We start from the raw sequence: 22,995 nt of genomic DNA, 5'->3' as shown, positions 1-22,995 counted from the left end.
CCAAACTTCCTCAGCAATGGAGGCCAAACTCCTCCACCTACTCAGCTCAACACCAGCCTCCCCAACCCACCTCGCCCACTCAAAACCTTCTCCAACAAAACTGAACCATATCTTCTCACCCGCCACCTGTCCGCGGCCTCTCAGGATCAGCACGCTAGTTTACAACACCACCGGCAGTGATGGTGGCGGCAGCACTAGCATTCCGGACACTGACGGCAACAGCGTGGCAGCACCGGGCCCCACGGGAGTGCGGTTCAAAAAGAGGTCGAGAAGGCGGACGAAGCAGCAGCGAGAGGAGGGCAACGAGGGGGACGGCGGACGGGTCATGAAGGCTCAAGCTAGTGACGCTCCAAAGAAGTGGGAAGATATGAGCTTGGGGGAGAAGGCATGGGAGCTTTATGTGGGGGAGAAGGGTGCTTTGTTTTGGTTAAACAAGTTTGCTTATGCTTCAATTTACATAGTGATTGGGGCTTGGATTCTGTTCAGGTTTGTTGGACCGGCTCTTAATCTTTACCAGTTGGATGCACCTCCTCTCTCTCCCACTTCCATCCTCAAGGGTTCCTGATTGATTCAGTCACTCTCTTCTCCAAGAGATTTTCTACTTCTCGTTTTGATTTTGATGACTGCATACCAAATCTTTATCGTTTGCATAGGCTTTGTAGCTCAACTGGTTAAAAGCGTTCACCTGCATCGGAGACTCTGTAATATTACTCGATCAATAAAGTATACAAATAGCTTTCTCTGTGAGACGAAACCATGGAGCTGTAAATTACATTCTTGGAGAGCAATTATTAACATTGAAATATTGATAGGCTATCTGAATAATGTGAGATAACGAGCCGCTTAATGCAAAAGGTTCATTTTCACCTCAATATAGTACAAAATGAAAGGCTAAATCAAAACTTGAATGAGCACTAAGCATGCAACTTCATGAATTTGAATGGCTACAAGGCATTGACCGGCTGAGCGGTCGCATCTCTTTCAGTCTTGCACCTGCAGATAACAAAGGTTCCAACATTCAGAGCAAATTACAATGTATAATGCACAGATCATTTACGCGTCCCAACTTGGAGCAACAGGAAGTACCCTCGTTAATTGCAGTTCTGGAAAAATAATTGATACACGGATTTGAAACTATTGTTCTATCGGTACATATTGAGAAAGAGGTTCACTGCTCTATCAGGATATATTCCATGCCATACTGGAAAACAGTTTACAGTGCTAAGTTCGGATTAAACCCGAGGAAAAGGATGAAGTAATGAATGTTAAGCAAAAGAGGAATCAATGCTTAGTGTATACACTAACCTATTGCAGTTCAATCGAGATGCATAATTATGATTGTTGCAATTTGTGCACATCCAATCCCCATTACGTCATTGCTTTGCTCTGCGAAGCCAATAAACTATAAGTAAGAAAGTCCTTATCAAAGAAGCTAACCTCACAATAAGCTGAATTTATGCTAAAAATATAGGCTCGTCATAATTGACATTTATCAGGGCCGTATGCGGAATTAGGGATATTATCCACGTTTAAAAAGGAGTGGAAGCACACTGAAAACAGTTAAATAAACACAAATCTGTAAGATCTAATATGCATATCAGAACAAAGACTCAAAGACCAAAAATAGTTGTCTAACCAACCGAATGTGGTACCTAAGTATCCATATGTAAAAGGAAAAGCTGATTCCGAACTTACCCTTTTCCAAGGAGTGCAGGTGTCATTGCTTGCTGTGTGAATGGCATGGGCACTTGCAATTTCGGAGCCATGCCTGAGCTTATATTGGGATGATAAGGAGCGTAAGGTCCAGTTGCGAGGTTACCACTGGTCCCTACCACTCGCTCAAACCCAGGATAGGATTGCTGCTGCCCAACTGTCTGCAATTTAGTGAAAAGAACAAGGAAAGAACTAGGAGGAGAAGAAGAAGGCAAAGGATACTGTATGTAACAATCTTATAAACTTATAATCTAAAATTCCATAGAATAGATAGATCATCCTTACACGTCCTACGTTCAGTCTCTTGTTATCCCAGTCATGAACAAGCTCTTCGGATGCTAATCGCTTCATTCCAAGAGCTTTATACGAAGAATGAGGAAGTAAAAAAGTGAGCATTATTTACAATCTACGGTACCAGTTGCGTAATAATAAAACAACATAACTGCAGCATATCCGTGTACATATGCGTAGGTGTGTGTGTTTAGCTCAATCATCTAACAAAAAACATGCTAAACTATATAGAAAATGAAAATTATATGTATTAGTGTGTAAAGGTGTTGCCTTTCTATTATTTTGTGGTATACTTTTATTATGCTAGGCACTATTCTCTATCATTCAGAAGTAAATTGCACACAACAATTTAGAACGTTTTATGTGTAAATTTTCAAAATCATGGCACTGTTGATGGTTACTCTCTAAGCTGCCAAATTAGGTGCAAAAAAAAAAAAAAACAACAATCTGAGCTGTGAATTTTTTTCTTGGTGTACTTGATGACATTACTAGGTTCATAGTGTATTGAAGTTGGATGATTTCTAAACTGCAGTCTTGAAGTGCAGGAACTGTGGAACCTGCAATGGTTGGCAGGCATTGCGGTGTACCATGGGCAAATGATTGGGGAGGGTGCAATACCAAGTGAAGAATTACACCTTGAGAAGGTAGACTTCATTTAGATTTTGACCTCTATGTCTGGAAAATAAGGTTTGTGATTTTGGTATGCATATGTGGTTCTTGGTTTTAAGAACAAAAGTTACTTTTGTTTGAAATCTTGTTCAATTTTCATTGGTGAACAATATTCTCATTCCTCTACGATTTTGTAGTGTGGAATTGACATATCTTCTTTTGAAAATTCTAGAAAAGTTCTCAATCAAAACTGCTTGGAAATTGTTTGGAAATTTCTTGAAAGAAATTTCATTGGTTCAGATTGTTGGCTTTGCGCACTCGGTTTTGAATTTTCCTTGATAAGTATGTCATCATTTTCTTTCAAGAAATTTCCAAACAATTTCCGAGCAGTTTTTATTTCAGGAAATTGTTTAGAAATTTCTTGAAAGAAATTGGTGATTGGAAATTGTTTGGAAATTTTTTGAAAGAAATTGGTGACATACTAATCAAGGAAAATTCAAAACCGAGTGGGCAAAGGGCGTAAAGGGGCCTCATCCCATGTGCCCTTTTTGAACCCGGATCCTCTCCGGATCCTAATAATATGAGCTTAAGAATCCAATGATCTGAACCGTTGAAGTTCGACTCAACGACTACAATTATTATAATTTTAGAAGGACATTTGTTTATAGCCATTGGATCAAATTTCAACGGTCCAGATCGTTGGATCCTTAGGCTCAGATTTATAGGGATCCGGAGAGGATTCGGGTTCGCCCCTTTATATGCTTTTGTAACTGGTCATCTCTTACTCATAGATCCTTTGGAACTTTGTGCATCTAGTCAAAAGCCAATTCAAGTAAAATCTGAGCTAGTCTCCCACTTCCCCTCTCTCTTTTCTGTTTCATTAGATCCTCCTTAATTCTAAACTACTCTCTCTTTCTCTCGCTTTATTGTATCCTCCGTAATTTTGAACCAGTCTCTCTTTCTCTCTATTCACAATTAATCTCTCTGCAACTACTACTCCTGGATCTGAAAACTAGAGGTTATGGATATGCCTTCTTCTTCTTCTTCGTCGTCATCCGCTGCCGCTCCTGCTGATGATACAAAAAAGTAATTGTTTTGGATTTATTATTTTGAAGGTGAAGTTTTCTTGTTTTGAAGGTGGAGAAAACAAACAAGCCATTGTCAAATTGGTAACTTGCCAGAGGTTAGTCAGTGTTTAATGTTTACTGATACTGTTTAAGGCTCTTTCTATATTTTTTGTCATTTCTTTTTAATTAATAAGTTTAGGTGTTATGTTATGCTGGCATTTAATTTGCTAATTAAGTTTTGTTATGTCTGCTGTTAATTTCTTCGCTGGTGACCTGTCACCGGATGTCACTTTGTTTTGTTCGCATCTGGATCAATTGTCTTCCTTTACATGCTGAGATGACATTGTTCATATTAAGATTGCAAATATATGAATATCTTTCTTTAAATTATAGTTTTTAAAAAAAATAAAATAAAATAGGTGGGTATCATGTGCCCCATTTTCCACCTTCGTTCATCTCTCACTCGTTGACTTTCGAGCCTTTGAAACTTTGTGCAGGTAGCCAAAGGCCAATTCAAGGTAATGCATTTTGTAACATAATTAGGAAACTGTGAAAGCAAAATATAATTATTAGGACAATATTTGTGTAATGAGTACTCACGTCTTAATTCTGTCCAATGATAAATTAATATATGTTTTATTTTTGTATAATATAATGTACATGTCATTAATTTTTCTTGGGCTTTTAAAACAAAAAACACATCATGAGTGAGTACATAAAATACTCACTAGCGAGTACTTAAGTATTATTCAAATTAATTTTGTATGACACCTCAGTTCAGTTAATTGCATCCGCTATGTTTCTTCATAAACATGAATTACATTTGAGGACAGAGTTTGAGGTCTAATTTCCCCTCCACCAATATTGTTTGTATAAAAACCATACAAACCATTTCGACAAATATGTTTTGTCCTCCATGAAGCGTTTGTAACTTTGTGAAAGCGTTGGTTAGTTTAGCATTATCAATTATCAAATATTTTTTAAGTATGTGAAAGTGACTAATCCTTGTCTCTCTAAATTTTCAATTTTTGTCCTCTTGAAGCATTTGTAACTTTGTGCACATGCCTAATTCGGAGATGGAGTTGATTGGCTTCATTCAAGTTTTCAACATCATCGTCATCGCCATCGGGACTCTGTTGTACATGTGTTGCAGATCATTTTCTTCTTCGTCTCCTGCGGCTGATTCTGATGTAGCTGATTCTGTTGTACCTGATTCTGCTGCTGATTCTACTGCTGTTGTTGATGATGCTGATGTTGATAACCCCCCACATCGAGAAAAGTATGATGTGTTTATCAGTTTCAGAGGTGAGGACACCCGCCTTGGTATTACCAGCCATCTTCATGCTGCCTTACTTGAGAAGAAAATTGAAACCTACATCGATAACAGACTTCAGAGAGGAGAAGAAATCAGACCTGCCCTTCTAGAAGCAATCGAGAAATCCACCATTTCGGTGATTATTTTCTCACAAAACTATGCTTCTTCCACATGGTGTTTGGATGAGCTTGTGCATATACTCAAATGCAACAACAGAGAAGGCCGGATGGTTATACCCGTCTTCTACGACATCAATGCATCTGATGTACGAAAACAACACGGGAGTTATGCAGATGCATTTGCTCAACTTGAAAAACGTTTCGATAACAGTATCGACAAGGTGCACAAGTGGAGGGATGCTTTGACGACTGCAGCCAATCTTTCTGGGTTTGATCATTCTAAAAAATCCGGGTAACTAACTCATTCTTTAACTTGCTCTAAAGTTATAAATTTTCTTTAAACTTGTGACAGTTCGATTTGTGCTAAAATTGGGTAAAGCATATTTATGACTAACTATTGCCTTTTTCTACATAATCATACATACATATATGTATATATATGTATATGCCAGGACGGAGGCAGATCTAATTAAGAATGTTGTCGATTGTATTTGGACCAAATTGATTTGTGAATCATCATGTGATTTAGAGGGCCTGGTTGGAATTGAAAGCCACATTCAGCAAATTGAAGAGCTATTGGCCATTCATTCACAAGATGCTTGCATCAGTGTTGGTATTTGGGGAATGGGTGGTATTGGCAAGACCACCCTTGCTGAAGCCGTATTTAACAGACTCTCTTCTAAATTTGAAGCCTGTTGTTTTCTTAGAAATGTTAGGGAGAGAGAACAAAATGATGGGCTAGAACACTTGGAAAAAACACTTCTTAAGGAGATATTAAAGGAAGAAGGTCTATCCATGGGATCAACTTTTGTTCGAGATAGGCTCAGGCGTACAAAGGTCCTCATCATTCTTGATGATGTGAGTGATTCAATACAACTGGAACGTTTAGCTGGCAAGGGTCTTCGGTATGGCACTGGAAGTAGAATCATTATCACAAGTCGAGATAGGAGAACACTTACTGAAGAGGGTAAGATCTACGAGGTTGAGGGATTAAAACAGAATGACGCTCTTCAACTCTTCTGTTCACGTGCTTTCAAGAATAACAGTACTCCTAGAGCAGGTTATAAGGAGTTGGCAGAAAAGGCGGTGGATTACGCGGGAGGCGTCCCTTTAGCTCTTAAACTTCTGGGGTCCTTGTTCTTCAATTGCAATAGCAAAGCAGACTGGGAAGATGAATTGGACAAACTGAAAGAATTTCCATATGAAAGGCTCCAGAGAGTGTTGAGACTAAGTTTTGATGGATTGGGAAGAAATGAGAAGGAGATATTTTTGGATATAGCATGTTTTCATAAAGGGAATGAAGTGAAAGAGGTAAGGAAAAGGTTAGCTATCCGTGGACGCTTTGCAGAGGCTGGAATCAAAGTTCTCGTTCATATGTCTCTCATATCAATTAAGTTAACATCAAGATGGGAAATTATAGAGATGCATGATCTGCTTGAAGAAATGGGAAGGACAATTGTTCAGGAACAATGCATTGACGATCCTGGAAAACGGAATAGGTTGTTCAATGATGAGGATATATATCGTGTATTGAAGAGTAACAAGGTAAGAGCCAAATGCGTTCAATTTTTTTCTTTTCTTTTTCTAGAAAAACAAATAACGAACTTTAGATGATGACACAACAAAGTAAAACTCATTTATAATAAAGAAGTCAAATTCTTAAAAAAAAAAAAAAAAAAAAAAATTGATTGGATTTTTATTGTGTTGGAAGTCTTTGGAATAGGAACAAATGTTTGTGTTTTTAGACAACTAGAGGAGGATACCCTTGTACAGCATTACAAACTTTGGTCTTATTTTCAGGAAGCTCCAACTGTTCAGGCCATAACGTTTGATTGGTCAAAGATTAAAAAGCGACCATTGAATAGAGCAAACCTCAAAGTGATGTCTAACCTAAAAGTGCTAATTGTGGATAGTTTTGTTGCTTCTCTAGACCTTCCCGATTCTCTTCGTTATCTTTACTGGCCTAGTTATCTGCTGGAATCTTTGCCGTCAAATTTTTCTCCTGAAAATCTAGTTGAGCTTCATATGCGATATAGCAATGTTAAGAAGCTTTGTAAAGAAGACCAGGTATATTATATGCCTATTTTAATTCTTGTATTAAATGAAGTGTAGAAATTATATTTTAATTCTTGATATTTCTATTTAATTTGCTGCAGATACTGGTGAACTTAGAAGTGATCGATTTGAAGCACTCTTGGAATCTAACTGAACTTCCAAATCTCTCTGGGAGTCTAAAAGTTGTGAGCATAGATCTCTTTGGCTGTACAAGTTTGGTTGAAATTCCTTGGTCTTTTCAACATCTTGACAAGCTTACTCATCTTGATGTTGGAGGCTGCATCAGTCTCGAGTATCTTCCAGAGATGCCAAGAAATATTAAATACTTAGATTTACATAACAGTGGTATAAAGGAGTTGCCTGAATCAGTTTGGTCTAACGAAAATATTTCTCACTTGGATATTACTGGTTGTAAATACCTTGAGAAACTTCCAAGCAACAGATGTAAGCTGAAAGTCTCTGGTTGCTTTAATCTAGATGGCTGCATATCTCTTGGTGAGTTTTCTGAGCTTCCTAGGGATATAAGTAAATTATCGTTGGTTGGTTGCAAGAAACTAGTGAGTCTACCAGACAACATTTATCAGTTGAAATATCTCAAGGAACTCGATCTCTCTAGCAGCTCTGAACTTGAAAACTTTCCAGAGATCTTGGAGCCAATGAAACATTTGAAGTCCTTAAATTTAAGTGGAACAGCGATTAAAGAGCTACACTCATCAATTGAGTTTCTCCCTGCGCTAAAAAGACTTGAACTACAATGTTGCAAAAGGCTTTCAAGTATCCCAAAGAGCATTTGTAAGTTGAAATATCTCGAGGAACTTAATCTCTCCAGCAGCTCTAAACTTGGAAACTTCCCAGAGCTCAATCGCTCTAAACTTGGAAACTTCCCAGAGCTCAATCGCTCTCAACTTGGAAACTTCCCAGAGCTTAATCTCTTCAACAGCTCTGAACTTGAAAACTTCCCAGAGATCTTGGAGCCAATGAAACATTTGAAGTCCTTAAATTTAAGTGGAACAGCGATTAAAGAGCTACACTCATCAATTGAGTTTCTCCCTGCGCTAAAAAGACTTGAACTACAAGGTTGCAAAAGGCTTTCAAGTATCCCAAAGAGCATTTGTAAGTTGAAACATCTCGAGGAACTCAATCTCTCCAGCTGCTCTGAACTTGAAAACTTTCCAGAGATCTTGGAGCCAATGAGACATTTGAAGTCCTTAAATTTAAGTGGAACAATGATTAAAGAGCTACACTCATCAATTGAGTTTCTACCTGCGCTAAAAAGACTTGAACTACAAGGTTGCAAAAGGCTTTCAAGTATCCGAAAGAGAATTAGTAAATTTGAAATAACTCGAGGAACTCAATCTCTCCGGCTGCTCTAAACTTGGATACGTTCCAAAGAACTTGGAGTCAATGAAACATTTTGAAGTCCTTAAATTTAAGAGGAACATTGATTTTGTACTTGCTAAATTAGTTGAAGGTGAAATCTCTCGAGGAACTCCATCTTACTTTTCCCGGATATCTTAGAGATGATGGAGCATTTGGAGACTTTTCAAATATAGCGCAAAGACGAAGCTAGAGATCTGCATGAATGGGGCATCCTCAAATAACAAAATCACAAATTAAAAAATTTAAGAATGTACTCAACCAAACACTTGTAAATTAATCCATAAGGTTTTTTATACAACTTATTACAATATCTCTTGATGTGTTTCATGTTTTTAAACGTTGAATGACAACTTCATTACTAATACCATCAAATCTCTCTCTATAAAAAATTAATCATGTTATTGTTTATTCATTGATCTCATATCCAATTTCTCAATAGAAATTTTACGGCTGAATATGCTCTTCCAACGATGGCAATAGTGCATAAAAGAGTTAATACTAATGTCATAAGAAACTAAAAGAGTATATTTTTTTCAACAAAAAATAATTGAGAGGGGGCATCCGCTGCCACTGAGCTTAAGCCAGCTCCGTCTATGTTAGTACCTGTCAATGAAAACTAAAAACTAAAAATGAAATGGTTATCAATCGGGCCATAAGCTTTTTAACGGTTAATGAAAAATAAGAAAAGGGAACTGTTTACATTTCTGCTTTTCTTTTTGGGAGTTTTAACGAACACTTTCGATACTGTTTACTTTAACAAAAAAATAAAGACATTTTTACTCTAAAAAGTCACTTCTGATATTATTCACTTACAACATATTTTTATCATTTTGATTAAAACTAAAAATTTTCAAAACATTTTCATTTCCTTTCTTCCTAAAAAAAGAAACACCAAACCCACTTAAGTAGCCGTTATTATACGTGAAATACAATTCAATCAAAAGCCAATATAAATACCCTTGAACCCTTCAACTCCCAAAACCCATAACCATGAGTAACCCAAAATTAACCCTAGAATTCTACCAATCTTAGAGAGAGAAAGTTAAAGAGAAAGAAGGGGGGGGGGGGTGTGAGGTCTAACCGGTGCAGATCCAATCGCCGATGCGAGGGAGCCACTTGGAGTCGGCGGGAGTTTTGGTGTCGACGAGGATGCGAGGCTGCTTGCAGCGATTGCAGAAGGATCTGAAGGCGTAGTTTCTGTTCCTGCATCCACTGCATTCCCAATCGACTTCTCCTCCTTCCGCCATTGTTCGATTAGATTACAGTTCTCAGTGTTACTCTGCTCCTTTGTCCTCCGCCTATATATATATATATCTGTGTGTCTACTAAGCTCGGAGGATGGACGAGCGAGCAAGCGAGACACAGGGATCGTACGGACTACGGAGCTCTCGAGTTGCCGTTGGAGCGCTTCTCGCGCCCTTGACCAGTTGGCCTTTGAAAAAAAAAAAAAAGATAATATGGGCCGTCACTACCTATTTAAGGCCCTGGCCCGATATACTCAGGCCCAATAGGCCCATCACAAGTGAATGCTGGGTTTTTTTTTTTTTTTTTTTTTTTACCGTGGAACAAAGAAAGCAAAAATCTTTCAAAACAACGGACAAGCTACGCCTGCTGACGCTCGTAACGGCATCATTCTTCGGCCACGTCTCTCCACCTGCCATGCTGACCTCCCAGTCACATTCGACACCCCTTATTATCCGTTTCTTGTTTTTACGGTTTTTTTAGACTGCTTCTGAAAAAGACTAAAAGTGTTATTTTGACATCAATAAATGCGTTTTTGCATGTTTACCGGAAAAACTTACAAGCGTTTTTGAGTCATAAAAAACACTTTTAGCAAAAGCGCTTATTTTGACAGGAACAGTCTCAAAAGGCCCTTGATTTGATTTGTATGTTGTAAACCAAGCATGTTATGATGTTGTGGTATTTTCTTCTTGTTGCAGCTTGTAAGTTTGGGTTTCCCTTGGCTTTCACTGCAACTGTCTCGTCCTGGGCAATTCTTGAATATGGAGACCAAATAAAAGCTATGAAGCAAATGGATCATGCCCATGACTACTTTAAGCGGATCATTGGTTACCTTATCAATGAACATCCTTCTCCAAATATGCTTTTTGTGGAGGTTAGTTACATTTTTAGCTTAATATGTACTTCAAATCTCCGTTGACATGCTATTAACTCTAATTTTGAATAGACCATGATGCTTAGGTTGTTAGATTGTGAATCGAGACAATTTGTTAGGTTTGTCATTGCCTAAATTTCTCATCTAGATTCACAGTCTAGCAACGAAAAGTGTTGGTCTTGTGATAGAAGAAGGGAGGAACATCACTCTTAGTATTATGTTAGTACCTTGTTAGAATAACTAGGGGCGGCTAGATCGTGAATCGGGACAATTCATTAGGCGGTCTGTTTGGGTGATAGAACGGAACAGTCTACAAAGTGTTGTGGCTTCAGCATTTCTAGCCATTCTCTATAGTGACTACACGCGTAATCTAAAACTGAAATGCTGTATGGTGTCGGGAAATCCTACAAGCCCGACGATCTTCATAAGCTGATTTTTCTTGTATGGTTTCACCAAACTGACCTAATTGCAAACTATAGGCGGATTATGTGCCAGGCAAAAACCCTATGAGGATGAGCTACCTTGTAGGGTACGAAAGCAGGTACCCTCAATATGTTCACCACATGGAAGTTTCAATTCCAGTTGATGCAGAAACTGGCTGGAGCGACGAGTTTAAGTGGCTTGACTCACCCAATCCGAACCTAAATGTAGCTGTTGGTGCGTTAGTTTGTGGCTCTTTCATGAATAAGACCTACATTGATTCCAGGAACAATCCAATACAAGGTGAACCCATCACATACAATAGTGCCCTTATTGTGGCTCATCTCAGGCTTAGTTACCACTTCTCCGGTAGGCAAGACTGTCTAATATACACATAAGCTTTTTATGGGGCCTTCTCGATGCGAGGCCTTAAGCCGCCTTAAGCAGTCGCCTCTTTCTACTACACTTACGGCAAGCCGTGTTTTTGTATAATATGTAGCATGTAGATTTGATTGTATAAGTTTGAGCGATATTTTAATGTAGTCTAAACTAGGGTAAGGGATTCAAACTTGGGGTGCAGAAGGTGAGCACACTGCGTTAGCCAACCAGCTTGGTTACGTTAGGTTTGCACTCGTACAATATCTTTTATTTTTTATTTTTTACGTTGTTCTCCTTGTAATATAAGCAGACTTTTGGTTTGAAATTGTAGGGTTTTCTTCTTCTGTTATTTTCAAATGATTATGCAACTACCAAGTTAACATGTAGGTTTCAAGGGCCATCACTTTTCACTCATGATGAGCAATGTGCCATTTGTCAACTAAGAAGTTAACTTTTGTTTTTTTATTTTTATTTTTGGAGAAAAGCGGAAGCTAGCATTCCAAGGCATAAAAGCTAGAGAGATACAAAGAAAGCCTAACTCGAGGCCAACAACAAAAGCAACACAAACAAAGCAGCAAATGGGATAAAAGAAAGACATTGGAACCAAATTCAAGTGTCACCCCATGAACTACTCAGGAAGATAAAGGGAGACAAGGCAAACCATCTCTACTCAGAACATGAACCAACGAAGATGGTGGTCGGATGACCCAAACTCAATTGCACATCTCCGTATTACGTGGTGACACCAGAAATCCGCCGCTTGGTTGGCTGATCTTGGAATCCAAGACCAGCGACAGTTGTGGAAAGCTTCCCCATACTGTTTAACCCGAGATAAGATGGGAAAAGCCTCACATCTGCCAACATCCAACGAATGTGATAAAAATGAAATCGTGTCATTCGAGTCGGATTTAAGAATTACCTGAGGATGCCCCAACGCAGAAGCAAGTTCACAGCCTCGCATCATAGCCAAAGCCTCTACAGTAGTAGCATTGGGAGCAAAAATGGCATACCGTGCCGCAGCAACAAAGAGACCATGGGGTCCACGAACCACAACTCCGACAAAACCAGTTCGTGTTGATGAAGACAAGCTGGCATCCATATTAACCTTGAGGAAGGGAGATGTGGGGGGTGACCAAACAACCACCGGGGCCGCCACACCTGAGAGAGCCGGGATGGAAATAGACTGAGGAGCATTAACATGCAAAAACACAGAAGCCGAGGTAGAAATGGTAAAAATGACTTGAGAAGGGTTGATTGGAGATTGATTATATAGAAATTGGCATCTAGCTTTCCAAATATGCCAACAAGTAAAAGCAAAATGAGCAAGGTAAAAGCAATGTTCCACATTCGACCCAAATTGCGCATTCGCAATAGTTGGGAACCACTAAAGCCAGGAAGAAATGCGAGAACAATCAATTCGAAAGTTAAGAACACTTCCAAACCAAATAGGTTCCACCCAAGGACATAAGAAGAGAAGATGTTCCATAGATTCTGGTTCAGAATTACAGATCGGACATTGTGGTGATGGAGCACATTTCCTTTTAAATAAGTTCTTCATTGTAACCATAGCGCATTGAGCTAGTCTCCACATAAAGTGTCAAAGTTTTAGAGGAGTACGCAATTTCCAAATAATATGCCAAACCTGCCGAGATGGAGAATGTGAAGAAGAGGGCCGAGGATCAACCTAAGGGTCATGTAGAGATCGCGCCAAGTAATACCCAGAATTAACAACATATAATCCATTTTTGGTGGAAGGCCAAACTAAACAGTCATCACAACGAGGATCTCCAAGAGGAGTAGCCAAAATAGCAGTCATTTCCTCATACGACAAAAAAAGGGTGAAAGAAGCTAAGATCCCACACACACATATGACCCAACGGAAGAGAGGGTAGCCATTTATCCACCCATAAAGGAACAGAAGTCCCATTCATGATTTGTCAATGTGCCTGTTTCATTAAGAGATCTCGACCGACTAAAAGACTATGCCACACCCAAGAAGCCCAACTCCCCCGTTTAGCGTCAAGGAAAAAACAATGCGGAAAATATCGAGCTTTGAGGACATGAGCCCAAAGAAAATGAGGGTGATAAATCAACCGTCAACACTATTTAGCAAGTAAGGCATCATTAAAATCACTAAAGTTCCAAAACCCCATACCCCCTTCCTGCTTCGAGATGCCCAAAGTATTTTAGAGACCCAATGAATTTTCCTTTCAATTGCACCTTGTCCCCACCAAAAGCTAGAGATTAGAGAATCTAAGTCATTACAGACTGCAACCGGGAACTTAAATAAAGCCATAGGATAAGTAGGTATCGCTTGGGCCATAACTTTGATTAATACCTCCTTGCCCGCTAGAGAAATAGTACTGTTGCCTCCATCCTAGTAATTTCTGTAAAATCCGGTCTTTAACATAAGTAAGACCTTGCCGCTTTGATCGGCCCCACAAAGCAAGAACGCCTAGATAAGTGCCCGGATCAGAAACTGTTGGCATATTAAGAACTTGACCTAACTTCGACACCACAGTGGCTGGCGTGTTAGCCCCAAAGAACATACAAGACTTTTGCAGATTAACACCCTGACCCGAAGTTGTACAATATTGATTTAGAAGAGAGACCAACTTACAACAATTATGCCGAGTTGCCCTCAAGAAGATAAGTGTGTCATCCGCAAAGAAAATATGAGATATTACTGAGCCATACGGGTTCATTTGCACTCCTTCCAATTGTTTCTGGTCCACCACCGAATAAAGCATCCTGGAAAAAGCATCACTAACCAATAGAACTAAATAAGGAGATAAATGATCCCCTTGTTATAGATCCTGTGATAGAACGAACCAACTGCCTAGTTGTCCATTAAGAAGCATAAAAAAAGTAACCAAGCACACATACACGTCATAATCAGCTGTTGCCATCTAGCATGAAACCCCAACTTTGCCATAACTGCATCAAGGAAATCCCATTCCCTCGATCATTTGCCTTATGCATATCCAACTTGATGCAAAGCTTAAATCTACGATAAGTTTTCCAAAGTTTGAGAAAATGAAATAGTTCATGAGAAATTCCAACATTATCATAAATTTGGCAACCCCCAACAAATGCATTTTGCATAAGAGAAATGAGAGTTGGTAGCAGCAGCTTCAATCGATTAGCCAAAACCTTTGCTAAGATCTTATAAGAAAAGTTACAGAGGCTAATTGGTCTGAAATAGGAGACCATCTCCGGATTAGGAATCTTAGACCATCTCCAATGGTGACCTAAAACCTAAAAATATTTAGCCCAGAAAATTTAGGTTTTAGCCCAGAAACAGTTTTTCTACTCCAACCATTCTAGCCTAAAATTTTAGCCCTAAATTATCAAAGAATGAATTAAGACTAATTTTTTTTAAATTAACTTTAAAAAAAAATTATGTAGACTATCTTAAATTAATTTTATGAATATTTTAACCTAAAAATATTTAAATTCTGATAAATTTTGAAAAATCACTAAATCAATACATGAAAATCATGATAAACCACATAAACTAAAAAAAAAAAAAAGAAAAAAAAAGACAATTAATAAACCACATAAACTTAATACAATCGAAAACTCATAGACTACATAAATTTAATAATGATATCCATCACCTTGACTTGGTGATGGACTTGGGTGATAGTCTTGAGATGAATCATCATCATGAAATATACTCCTTGTGGCATTCCTTCGTAAAATTTCCTTTTGTTTACCACGTAAGTATTTCTTCCTCTCTGGAGTGTATTTGTCGAGGTCCTCCATTATCAAATTAGTTTCGTACCTTTCTTGCTCCTTATCCCCTTCTTCCTTCATGGCCAAAAACATTTGGGCTGATTCTTCTTGCCGACGGCACTGGTTTTCGTTCATTCTTGCCATTTCACTAGCAAATTGTGCACGTATCGGATCTTGGACTTCCTTTTTCTCTTTGCTTCCTTTTGCTTATCTCTACCTGGGGGCCTTGGAAAAGAAGAAGTTGGGCTCATTTGGTCGACACCTTCATTGTCAGCAAAATTCACACCTTCATTGACATCATTTGAGGGTGGGACTTCATTATGAAATAATCTTCCACATTGTTGATTCGCATCTGTTCCCCACCTCGGACAATCCTTGAGGATGTTTCAAGCATGATGCAACTTAAAAGCTTGATTTTTTGGTGTAGTTCTTGTCTTGTAAATTGCCATTGCTTTGTCACCCTATGTAACAAATACATAAAAACAATTAGTTGCAAAATACTATTATGTACATGACAACTAAAATATCAACAAAGAAACTCACAATTTCTGAGGCGCCCCTTCCACTAGGCATGTCAACCATGGCTCTCTCCAATCCTCCTTTCCACAAAGTGCAGGCTTTGTTGATAATCTTCCACCAATCATAAACACCACCAACTTCCCTTTGACCGGCGTTGGAGTTTTCATGGAACTTATCAACGATTTTACCCCACAAAACCTTTCTATTTTGATTGGTGCCGACGGCACTATCTTCGCTAACAGAAATTCATACCAAACATAAAGCAATATCTTCGTCAAAGGTCCAATTACGACCTCTAAGATGCTCTTTTGCAATCTCAAAAATTTTGGAAATGAGAAGAAATGGTAAAAAGAAAAATTGGAAGAATTGTAGGAGAAAAGTGAGTTTTGTATGGATGTTTGAACAAATACATAGGTATTTATAGAGTTTTTGGTTGAATTTTAAGTTAAATAATTTTTTTAATTATTTTAGCCGTTGGATTTAAATTTGGACCGTTAGATCTTTTTTTTTACCGTTAGATTTGATTATATTCGATCTAAGCCGTTGGATTCAATAAATATATAAATATAAAACTTAAAAAAAATAATTGAACCTGGACTGTTAGATTAACCAACGGCCCATTTAAATGGAGCCGTTGGATGAAGAAAAGTAGCCGTTGGGCTACAGTAAAACTGACAGCTGATGGGATAACCCACGTGGGTGGGCCTTCAGCTACACTGCTTATGCGCGTGAGGGAGATTGGGTTTTGGGGTGTGGGCTTCACAACGCACTTTTCACTCTCATTCGTGGGTCCCACTTCAATTTGTGGGCTAAATTTGTGACCGGTATTTGGGTTCATTTTAAGTTTTAGGTTTTAGATTTGGTTTAGGTTTTGGGTTGGAGTGGATTTTGGAGGGGGAGGAAGGGAAAACTTAGGTTATAAGCCACCATTAGAGATATGGATGAGGGCACGAACCTCCGTCTTAAGAGCCTCCCAAAAGGAATGATAAAATATACCTTAAAAGCCGTCGGGTCTCGGAGCCTGGAGACTACCCATTTGCATCACAGGCTCTTGAATTTCGTCATCAGATATTGAAGCCAACAAGGACATGTTCATACTGTCAGTGACTAAAGGAGGAACATACTCCAAAATGGTTCCCCACTCCCTCCACCTCGTAGAGGTAAAAAGCGATATAAAATAATCATCAATAAGCCCTTTTACTCTATGCGGCCTCTCCTCCCACGTACCATTCTCCGTTTTTCAGTTTTAGCACATGATTACTCCTCCGGCGGTGCAAAGTAGATTGATGGAAGAACTTGGTATTAACATCTCCTTCCCTTAGCCATTTCACTCGGGAACGTTGATGCCAAAAACTTTCCTCTTGGACCAACAACCGATCCACCAATTTGGTTGTTTCCGTAATCTCATCAATATGGGCACTCCAATTCTGTTGTAGCTTAGTAAGTTTTGACATAAGGGCCGTGATATTCAGTTCCCTTCTCTTAAATGTACGCCGATTCCACTGGATGAGTTGAGATCTACAATTGGCAAGACGATTTTGCCATCTCACCAAAGCATTGCCACCCCACGGATGCTCCTAACACTTGGTCACCACCTGTTTACAAGTCTCATCTTTTGCCCAAAAAGCTTGAAATCGAAATAATTTCCTCCCTACTAGGCACATGTTCTCACTTTGAATAATTAACGGGCAGTGATCGGAACCCAACAACGTTCCATGAGTGACCACTGTATCTAGCCAAGAATCTTGCCATATCTGATTGATAAGTCCCCTATCTAACTGCTATTCCACTAGATCACCATTCCGAGTTCCACGCCAAGTAAAGGAAGGACCGTTGAAACTAAGATCAACTAGCTTCGCTAAGTACATAAAGTCAGCTAAATACTGAGGCATATTATACAAAACAGGCGAGCCCCCTGTTTTCTCCGATTCCCAAAGAAATTCATTGAAATCACCACTACAAAGCCATGAATAGAGGTAGGTCGTAATTGGTGCTGCAGCCATTGCCAAAACTCGGCTTTCTCTGATCTATGGGCAGTACCATATATTCCTGTCACTCGCATCCAGGTGGATGCCCCAACCGTTCGCACATGTGCATCTATAAGGTTCTTTGAAAATAACTCGATAACAACTTCTAAGTGTATATCCCACCAGAGAGTCAAACCACCAGACTTACCAATAAGAGAAACATTGAAGCCAAACGGTACCCCATTCTTCTCCGAATGCCATCCACTCTATTATCATTCATCTTCGTTTCTGCTAGAAAAATCATAACGGGCTGATATTTCGTGATAAGCCCATAAAAGGCACGAACCACCGTGTCGACTCAAGTCCACGACAGTTCCAAAAGATATAACTTATGGGGATCGTGCGACTGTTGAAGAAGTTTTGTTTAATAAGTTGTAATATTTAGAGAAAATGATTTATGCGGTATATATAAACCCAACAAAATCCTCTCCAGATCCTTTTGGTGAGATTATGGAGATTCGTAAATCGTGTCATTTCATCGTGCATCTTGCGATAAGTTTTTGTCAGGTATTGTTTGTATTTAAGTTTTAAATAAAAGTATTTAAAAAAAATTCTGACCACATAATATACGATAAACGGATATGATTCACAGATTCCCGGATCCTCACAAAAAAGATTCGGATTCTATATAAGCATATTAAGCTCCACTCGTCTTTTTCCAGATCTTTAGACAATTTTAATTATTATTTACGTGATAAGAGAAAACGACACGAAAAAAATATACAACTAGTTAGAAACACATTATCTCAACCTACTGTTGTCGACAAATGCTGTGTAATGGAAACGAACTTGTTCCAAAAAAAAAAAAAAAAAAAAAAAAAAAAAAAAAAAAAAGCTAACGTTGTTTTGAAGCTTGTTGCTCAAAAGTCAGAAGTCAAGGACCACTTAAACCTAAACCTAACATAATTTTTAGAACTTTATAGTTATACATTGATATTGAAAGTGAGGAATCACGCTAAATTACATAATTAGTCAACAAATTTTATTCATAATGCTAATTATAGTGATGTGCCTTGTCTATTTTATCATAAAAAATAATTTGTAGCTCAAGTGGTAAGAATATTTGAATCACATGATATTTATTCAGACTCCCTTACCTTGGTAAGATTTTGAACCCTACTATTGAGTTATAACAAAAAAACAAGGCCTAAGGTCATAAGTTCGATTCGTCCTCTCTTAGTATTGCTTGCATGAAAGGAACAACATTTATCATTGTAAGCGAATGATAGATTCAATTCCTTCATCGCCCATATCTGTTGTATTAAAATTTTTTTTTTTAAATGTGACATTTTTCATTACAAACGAAAAATTCAAGTTTATATTTGTTATCTGTATATATAGAAAAGTGTTGTTTACATCTCCATTTTTTACCTCCTATATACTTTTTAGAATTTTTGGACATTGATATTTTTCAATTTCATTTGATTGCCGAATATTGAGAATAGAGTGTGTGAATAACACTACCCAATTTATAAAAAAGTGAAGCTTTCATAATACCTAAATAAATTGTATTTCCCCTTCCCTTATAAGTTCATTTTTTTTGGAATTGGATCCGTTTCGGACCGTAGTGTTCGGATAAGGATCAATCCATCTTGGTGATGATTTTATGTATAAAAGAAATCAGAGCTGTTGATTCAGTGTGTGGTGGGCTAGAAAAATGAGTTAATGGAGACCATTGAATTCACTTTGTACAGCCTAGATTAGTTGATCCTTAGGATCTGAACACTAAGGTCCGGAGCAGATCCAATTTTTTTTTTTTTTTTTTAAATCTATAAGAAACAATAACTAAAATATGTATAATTAAAAAGAAACAATAAATAATATAGTTATTGAACAAAAATACATTACAAATTAAAAAAAAAAAAATAAAAGAGAGTCAATTCACATACGTGGCAGAGGCTCGTTTGAAAACAGAAAACGAAAGGGGCCAAAGGGCAGACAGTCCTTGTCCCCAAAAAAGCAGGCACTGTTGCTCTTTCCCTCTCACATTCTCTCTTTGTTATCATTGTCCTCTCTTACCCTCCAGCCAAAAAAAAAAAAAAAAAACACCGGCGTGCTGGACGAAGACGAAGGAAGACGGTGTCCAGCACCCACCCATCTGCTCCTCTCACACTCCAACCTCCGTCGGAATTCCTCGCCTTTTCCTCGATTCCGAAGGTCCCTTCTCATCTCTCTCTCTCTCTCTCTCTCTCAATGTTTTACTTTTTTGCTTTAATCGTTCATCGTTTCCTTCTCTTTGGTGCGTCCGATGCTAGATTTTCCGTTTTGTTTTCGAAATTTACGTGCTTTTCTCAGTTTCTGCTTTGTAATTTGGTCAAAGTTTAGGTCTTTTGTTAAGATCGGATTGTTTGTCTGCAAAGTTTGATGAACTGTAGAGCAAAAAGTTCAACATATGATAATTAGGGTTTTATTTGGTGATTGTTGCAGCAATTGCTGTTAATTAAGCGTAATTTAAGTTTCCGTGCAAATAATATTTTCCTTAATCTTCACCTCCATTTCTCAGACTTTTTGAACTGGAAATGGACTTGGATTTATGATTCACATTTTGTATCTTCTTGAATCTGTTTTTGGGTAGATTTATTTTGCGTAATACTCACCGAGTCGTAGTTGAGGGATGCGTATGACTTGATGGTCTGTTGTTGTTTGGTCATGTGATTGCATGTTTGAGTGATTGTGTAGCTTTTCAGTGAAATACTGAAAAGTGCTCGGGTGATGATCACCCATTTGTTCCTCTATTGACGAACTAAAACATTTTTTTATGCATGTTAATATTTGTTCTCGAGGTGTGGATGTAGCTCTATTCGACTTTAAGTCTTGTTTAAGCAACGTATTAGGTTCGTTGGGCTAGAGTGTATAACCTACATTGCTTGAAGCTTAGAACAACTACATCATTCAGACATCCCAGTTCTTAGTGCTCGCATATGCAGCTTGGATTTAAGCCTTTTTCCGTGATTCAGTAATTTGGAGTGGTGAATGTGTTTAATATGATTAAGCTTAGATTTATTTTGATTTGTGTGCATTTCAACTGCATTAACTAGAGCACTGTGCCAAATATTGCAAGATGGAAACTTCGTATATATTTTTATGCTATAAAGTTTATTTGAGTTACTAGGCACCTTGCTTTCTGCTTATCACATGTGTTATTCCTTTGAAGGATCTACTGGTAGTTATTCCTTTGATATGGAACTGGTCACTGTCGTATTAAATTTCAAAGTTTTCATTTTTGTAACTTTGGACAGGGGATGGCAGCAGAGGAAGATGTTGACTTGTCAACCTTGAAGTCTCAGCTGGGTCAAACACATGAACCTTGGAAGCAGGAGATAGAACAGCGCCAATCCCAAGTGAATGTTTTACAAACAAAGCTTATGGAGGTAAAGCTTTGCATAGAGGGGTCCGAGGAAGATTCAAAAAAGGAATTAGAGGTTCTTTGGCGTAGAGTTAAAACTACTGCAACTGTGTTAACATACTTGAAATCAAAAGCAAGAGTAATGGCTGTTCCGCATTTAGCACATACATCATGCGGCATCAAACAATTAGAAGGGGTGGGCCTTGTTGATAAAAATGGTACACCGTTGTCTGGTTGGTCTAGGAATGTTGATCTCACTTCCTTTGATAGTCTAGATGAAGAGACTTGGGTTGGGATTAGCAACCAACATGATCCTCTGGATGAACAAGATGCGGCTTATATTGGTGAACTTCTTAAATCTGTTCAGATGGTTACGGATGTAATGGAAGCTCTTGTCAAGAGAGTTTTACTGGCAGAATCTGAAACTGCAATTGAGAAGGAGAAGGTGACTTTTGGTCAGGAAGAAATTAAAAAAAAGTCGGTTCAAATTGAGAACATGTCTGTGAAGTTAGAGGAGATGGAACGCTTCGCTCTAGGAACAAATGGTATTTTAAATGAAATGCGGCAGAGAGTTGAGGATTTGGTTGAAGAAACTACTAGACAGCGGCTACGAGCTGCAGAAAACGAACAGGAGCTTTGTCGTGTGAAGCAGGACTTTGAGTCTCTCAAATCATATGTCAGCAGTCTTATCACTGTGCGAGAAACTCTGCTTTCATCAGAGAAGCAGTTTCAAACTATAGAGAGACTGTTTGAGCGGTGAGTATGTTTTCTTCTGAAATACATATTCATTTTTCTTGAGTGCTTCCGCTAGATCATTTAGTTGGTTATGCCAGATTCTTTGCTATCTTTGTTTTTCTCTTGTTTGTCCTACAAATTATCATGGATTGAGTGCTTTGCTAGGCACTTTATTGCTTGTGTCATGACAAGTGACATCAAACATGAAATGGTTAAGTATAATTCTTGGTATAATCCATGGTAATTATCATGGATTGAGTGCTTTGCTAGGCACCATATGTCTAGAAAAAGATTTTTAGGTTGGTACTGTTAGATCCTTTCATTAAGAAAGTAGCTTTAGCTTGTTTTGGTCTCAATTACATGGTTAAGGTACATAGAATATTGACGGAGAAAATGTATTTGAAGTATTTATGCTACTGATGATGTTTAAAACATATCTGTTGAATTTATTCTGCATATGTGCACTCTCATTCACATGAATGTATTTCCTTGTGGACACAAGGTTTTAAGTTTCTAAAGCAGCAGTCGTAATATGTTTATGCCTGTGTAGTAATCGAAACTCGTCCTTTTGTACAACCATCTACCCTACCTGGAAATATTGGTGCTTTATTATCTGATACTGCTTTGAAACAGGCTAGTTGCAAAAACAACACAGTTAGAGGGTGAGAAAATCCAGAAAGAGACCGAAGTCCAGAAACTTATGGAAGAAAATGTGAAGCTGAGCGCTCTTCTTGACAAGAAAGAGGCCCAACTTCTGGCCATGAATGAACAATGCAAGGTGATGGCTTTGAGTGCTTTTAACATCTAATTTGCTAACGCTCACCTGGCCGGTGGTTTGCCTTGCAACACGGTTTGGATCAGTTCCACCTATCAACATACCAGAGAGGCATGCAGGAATGAGCGACTCCAGATGGAAATCTATGTCCGAGACCCCTTCTTTCAATTGTAACATTGTGAAGAGCCCCTTGAACTCGCTATCTAGTTCTGTGTTTGCGCTGTTGCTGGACTGAACCCAGAAAATCATACATTGATTGGAATGCGATCTCATTGTTAAATTATTATTCACTTGCTGTATAGGTTTCATTTGAATATTGTTGGTGAATGATCTGCATTTGTCCGAACTCCGGTGAAGTTTTATATCAAGCACGGTGGTTTAATCTGTAGGCT

The 22,995-nt window shown here is 38.3% G+C and overlaps 2 protein-coding genes and 1 pseudogene across 5 annotated transcripts; 2 read left to right on the top strand and 1 right to left on the bottom strand.

Annotated features, from left to right (window-relative positions):
• Nucleotides 1–944: 944 nt before the first annotated feature.
• LOC125473018 lies at nt 945–2,804 on the bottom strand (annotated as a pseudogene).
• Nucleotides 2,805–3,383: 579 nt separating this feature from the next.
• On the top strand, nt 3,384–8,859 carry LOC108868319 (disease resistance protein RPV1-like). 4 transcript variants are annotated; one of them, XM_048575520.1, is made up of 5 exons: nt 3,384–3,796; nt 4,723–5,406; nt 5,567–6,659; nt 6,915–7,181; nt 7,271–8,859. In XM_048575520.1, exons 1-5 carry the CDS (start codon nt 3,687–3,689, stop codon nt 8,540–8,542), a joined length of 3,426 nt encoding a protein of 1,141 aa, XP_048431477.1. In that variant the 5' UTR covers nt 3,384–3,686; the 3' UTR covers nt 8,543–8,859. The 4 variants fall into 4 exon arrangements, with proteins under 4 accessions (XP_048431477.1, XP_048431480.1, XP_048431479.1 ...); XM_048575522.1 differs by having other exon boundaries at nt 3,708–3,796; nt 4,755–5,406; XM_048575521.1 differs by lacking the exon at nt 3,384–3,796 and adding an exon at nt 3,803–4,198.
• A 10,840-nt stretch (nt 8,860–19,699) lies between these two features.
• Nucleotides 19,700–22,991, top strand: LOC125473167. Its single transcript, XM_048575610.1, has 3 exons — nt 19,700–19,904; nt 20,987–21,849; nt 22,462–22,991. The coding sequence occupies exons 2-3, from the start codon at nt 20,990–20,992 to the stop codon at nt 22,634–22,636; spliced, it is 1,035 nt and encodes a 344-aa protein (XP_048431567.1). The 5' UTR covers nt 19,700–19,904; nt 20,987–20,989; the 3' UTR covers nt 22,637–22,991.
• The last annotated feature ends 4 nt before the right edge of the window (nt 22,992–22,995 follow it).

Source organism: the organism of the source record quoted next, unplaced genomic scaffold (genome assembly GCF_019419815.1).
Source record: "Pyrus x bretschneideri cultivar Hongxiangsu unplaced genomic scaffold, Pyrus_bretschneideri_v1 Contig8, whole genome shotgun sequence".
Classification (NCBI taxonomy): Eukaryota; Viridiplantae; Streptophyta; class Magnoliopsida; order Rosales; family Rosaceae; genus Pyrus; species Pyrus x bretschneideri.
This window is presented reverse-complemented; position numbering and strand designations above follow the sequence as displayed.